At 36.3% G+C, this 4,748-nt stretch overlaps 1 protein-coding gene across 1 annotated transcript; it reads right to left on the bottom strand.

Moving 5' to 3' along the window:
• Positions 1-916: 916 nt before the first annotated feature.
• On the bottom strand, positions 917-4,228 carry LOC149020438 (CLAVATA3/ESR (CLE)-related protein 25-like). The gene is made up of 2 exons (XM_089148576.1): positions 3,108-4,228; positions 917-2,247 (listed from the first exon to the last, which is right to left on the bottom strand). Exons 1-2 carry the CDS (start codon positions 3,383-3,385, stop codon positions 2,208-2,210), a joined length of 318 nt encoding a protein of 105 aa, XP_089004702.1. The 5' UTR covers positions 3,386-4,228; the 3' UTR covers positions 917-2,207.
• Positions 4,229-4,748: the final 520 nt, after the last annotated feature.

Below are 4,748 nucleotides of genomic sequence, written 5' to 3'. Positions count from 1 at the left end.
TATTAGGTCCATTTTCTTGTCAAAAATGAACCATCTATTTTTCATTTTTTTGTAGATGTGTGCCATGTGTCCCAACAACACATCAAATGGTTGAAATTCATTTATCAGTCACATCAATTTGAAATAAATGGTCCAATGGGGTTTTGTTGTCATGGAAATGGTTCACCTCTATGATACTATATTTAAAAAAGCGCCTTTGAACCGAAAAATAGATGGCCAATTTTTTTTGTCAGAAATGGACCTGATAAATTTCCGTTTGGATCACGCTATTGTTCTACTTTTACAATTAGACTTTAGGATGGGCCAGGTAACCCAACCCAAGCCCATGTTTCATTCAGAATGATTTGGGCCTCAGATGGGCTCTTACATGTTATACAGGGACGCGTTTTCACTCTCATCATCACCATCACAAGGGTATAAGATGCCAAGGCGAACCAGATGGGCATCTATGGATTTTCATGCTCCAAATTCAGAGCTAATCAAGTGAACCATCAAGTAAGTTTATACATCTAGAGCTAATCAGCCTGGCCCCTTTAGGATCATAGCTTGATGGTAATCACACAACGAAAGAAAAGAAAAGAAAAAAAAAAAAAAAATTGACAATAGAGACAAGATTCATACATGAAAAACCCTAAAGTAGAAGAAATCCCACAGCCATCAACAATCCACAAAAATTTCAGTTGAAGGAGGAAAGTTATATAGTTATAACAATATCCTAATCCAAGATATAATCAACGCCATTTATATCTTGAGGTAATCTAGGCCATTGGATAATCAATCTGAATGTAAGTTGTGCTCCTCCAAAATATTTTCCCACGAGAAATGGCTGCCCCTTCCACCCCTAGTATTTTTTCGCAGAATCGGACCCACATATGTAACATTACAACATGGGATGGATCTGAACTAAACTTACAATGGATCCAAGAATGAAAAGTCCGGAACTAAGAAAGACTATTTTGAGAAACACCAAAAAGAATCTGTGAAACTAATTAGAAAGGAAATTATTTCAAGTCTTATGATTATGGATAATGAATTTATGGGTGATGGGAAACTTCTGCAAGTTAGGTTGTATAACATTTTTATTTTCTCTCAAAGACAAATAAACCCATTGAAAAACTGTCTCAATTAGCCATAACCATCCTATCCTTTGCCAATTAAGGGAGCTGTTTTAAGCATTTTTAAGTTTATCCAACTACATTGCTGCCTATGATTGGAAGTTTTCCATATTCACCTGGAAGTTGAGAATTTTATACATATGCAAGTGCAGTACCTGGACCATTGATAAGACTCCTTTTATCATAAACAAATATGTTGCCAGCTAGGGATATATAGCTCCTGTCTCCATGCAACCGTATAGCAGCCCTAATTTTGAATATCACTAACTTTAGACCAAGTCTCTGCTTCTCGATCCAATAAAAATCAAACAAGAAAAGAAGTAAAAAAGAGAAAGGAGAAAAAGCAAAGCATGGGAGCAGAGATGGGTCCCTACTTTGTTTTGGCTCTGGAGTTTATGTTTTACAACAAAGACTAGAAGCATCTCATGCTGTTTTCATAAAGTTTGAATGGACTGAAGACTAAACAGACAAACAGTCTCACCAAAAAATCTAAAAGTAAACAAGTTTTAAATTAAAACTAAGGAGATAATGAGATTTAGGTTGATGAGATGATCACAGGGAATTTGCTTTAGTTTTTGGAATACAAAAAATACTAATACAAACCAAGCTAGGGTTCTACCAAAGCCCAAGATAACTGATTGATTGGCTCATGCATGGAGATTGTTTACATACCTTCTGATTCATGTATGGCTACTAGAACTTTTCTTGGGTTGTGTTCCTCCATCTCTACTCTTTTTGTAGTATCTACTTGTTTGTTCTTTACATGCGCAAAGTAAAGATAGTCTCATTTCCCAATTCATGAATCTCTCTCTTAAAAATTTAAAAGCATATGGGAATACTAAAGTGGGGTCTGCAAAGGTGGTTTAATCTCTCTCAGGATTCTTTTAAGTGTACTTTGTAAGAGATAAGCTTAGCTTTTCTTCACCACTTCCCTTGCAACAATTTTTGTGTGCTTCACTCTGCAAATTAAGATTTTCCTAATGGTATGAAAAAAGTTATAATCTCATTTCCAAAAAACATACAAGGTGGCTGCAGGCATCTTGCGAATCTTCTGCTACACAGGTGAAGCTTCTTCTCTCCATCAACTTAGGTCTAAGCTCGGCCAGGTGGCTGTTTGGACTTCCCTGCTCTCCTGAAAATTTTCACAGAAAGAATAGCATATACCATTAGTCCAGCACAAAAAATCTTGATTTGGGCCTGTATCCATCTTTTAACTCTCAGTGCATGCATCAGTAAGCCTGTGTAACAGTACACAGAAACATAAAAGAAAGATGTTTCTGTAAGATGTTTCTCTGTGTTTGTGAGACGCAAAAGCTAAAAGGAAACATAAATAAAGAACACAATTGAGGTGTAATTAGCTAGCTTTCTGTAAGCATGATAGAGATGTGCTAATAATATAGATAAAGTGAAGACGCAGACCCTCCTTTTCCTTTTTACTTCTCTGACTCAGTAAGTGAAAGCAAAGTCAGGGGCATTAAAATGACTTGAGGCCCATGAAGAAGGTCTCCAGATCAGATAATCAGTAGGAAAATTAATGAATTATGGGGTTGGGGAAGGAGAGAACTAATGATTTGATAGGGTCCATTAATCTAAAATTGGTGTTCACTGTTGAATTACACATTGAAAGAGAATTCTTTGCCCCCTAAAATCTAAATAGGGTTTTGCAATAAAATTGTTTTGTGATCCATGCATGGCATAGGACATTTGGACCAATAAGGAGAGATCTGGACTTAGAAAACAAAAGGTCCTGTGACAAAAATGGAAAAGCAATTGTGGTCTTCTAGGCAGCTAACGTTCTTTAGTTTCTTCTCATGAAAATAAGAGAAAGAATTGATCTTTGAAGAAACTTTTGTTGAAGCCCACATGCTATTCCCAAAGCTTCTAAGAATGAAGTAATAAGTCATTTTTTTTTCATAAAGTACTATCGCTCCATGAAATACATTTTCTGTCACAATGCAACCGTGAAGAAATTAAGGTGGGGAAAAAATGTACCTGTTGTGAATGGGATCAGGACCATTAGGAACCCTTCTCTTGCTCATATAATTGAGATCTTTATCTGGATGAACAACAGTCTTATCTGTTCCTTTCTGCTGCAATTGCCTGGAGTTTCCTGCTGGAGAAGTAACAGTTGCTGCTTCTGCTGCTGCTGCTGCTGTTGTTTTTCTGGAACCTTCACTTGCTTGGATCTCAACCAACAGAAAACCAATAAAACCAACAAATAATATAATAGACCCAAGCCAAACCTTCAAAGACCCACCACGACGACCCATATTATCTCTTCTCCTCGCCTTCAAAACGCTCCTTTCTTTCTCTCTCTAGAAGAAGATCACCTTTTATTGAACCATAGTGGAGATGGATATAACTTCAACACAAACATGTTGTGTTGCAGAGATGATTCTCTCAAGGAAGGAAGAGATGAAGAGAAGCCAAGGGAAGGGAAACAGGGAACGAAGAGTTGGCTACGACAAGTATTTTAGTTTGTTGGTAGAAATGGCTTGTTTTATTTATAGGTGGAAGCGATTCTGGTGCCCTTTCTCAAACCTTGAGAAAGAGAAAGAGAGCTTAGCTGGTTTTGAACGTGATATGGAGCGAACCGCCTTCTTTATACTGATTGGTCCATACCGGTCCTTTGCTTTGGTTTTGTGTATTTGCATTTTTCATGCACCTATAGTAACTAAAAGAGATCTCTTCGTGTTACGTAGCTTTGAATCAACTCAATTAAGTAATAACTTTCAACTTAAAAATTTAAGAAAACCTTGGATACTGTGCCTTCTGGTCATCTAAAATTCCAAGAAAGGATTAAGGTGTTAATTTTATAATCTAAGGAGTGACATCACTTAAGTGTATGTTTTTAGTTATTCTATTTTTTAGGCTGGTTGATTTAGATCCTCTTCCCCTCAAGAGGATTTTCGTACACATTTATGGATGATTCACTATAAGTTATATTGGGATATGTGTTTGATCATTTCAGCTTTTCTATTGGATGTAAACTGGACAATGTCCCACACTGACAGAAGCCAAACCACGACAATGGTGTGTCAAGGCATCAATTTAGATACATTATCCTATTTGAAATGAAATATTTACGAAGGAAGGTTGTTGAACTCAACTTCGGAGAATTAAATTACACTTGCTTAATCTACCTTGAAAATGATTTATGAGCTCTCATTATCTCTTTTTTTTTGTTATTCATCTATTTTTTCTTATAAAGTGTCCAATTAAAATATAAAATAAAACAGGTGTTGACAGATGATGTTCTAAATTTTTTGAGGACTAAAAGGCCTGGTAGCTGAGAAAATATATCTTTTGAACTGGGTATCGCTAGGTGCCCTAGCTAGGTGAGCTCTTTAATCTGGTCAGATGACCCATTGATTGAAGTGGTGACCACATCAAAGAGGACCAATCTAAAATTTGTTGTCTTTGAACTTTCAAGTGTCCAAGGAACTCTGTGATAGGTGCCTGTTCCCAGAAAAAAGAAAGACAAAAACCAGCCTTTTCGGTCAATAATTAAGGATGATGAAGCTTCTTTATTTGTAGTTCTCTAACTAGGGAGTTAAACAAAATCTTAGGCCTTAAAAGATTATGTTTTGTCCTTAATTCTCTTTTCAGGGTAAGAATTCAATTATTAAGTTC

The sequence above is a fragment of the Hakea prostrata genome, chromosome 3, assembly GCF_041222555.1.
Source record: "Hakea prostrata isolate BN-2017 chromosome 3, UWA_Hpros_2, whole genome shotgun sequence".
Lineage (NCBI taxonomy): Eukaryota > Viridiplantae > Streptophyta > Magnoliopsida > Proteales > Proteaceae > Hakea > Hakea prostrata.
Note: the sequence above shows the minus strand (reverse complement) of the source record. Positions and strands in the feature narration are given on the sequence as shown.

Bases quoted from the DNA above. Each gene is read 5' to 3' on its own strand.
- LOC149020438 (XM_089148576.1), bottom strand. From the start codon at position 3,385: ATGGGTCGTCGTGGTGGGTCTTTGAAGGTTTGGCTTGGGTCTATTATA. The intron at 2,248-3,107 runs GTACATTTTTTC...GAAAATTTTCAG, and splicing joins CCTGATCCCATTCACAACAG to GAGAGCAGGGAAGTCCAAAC.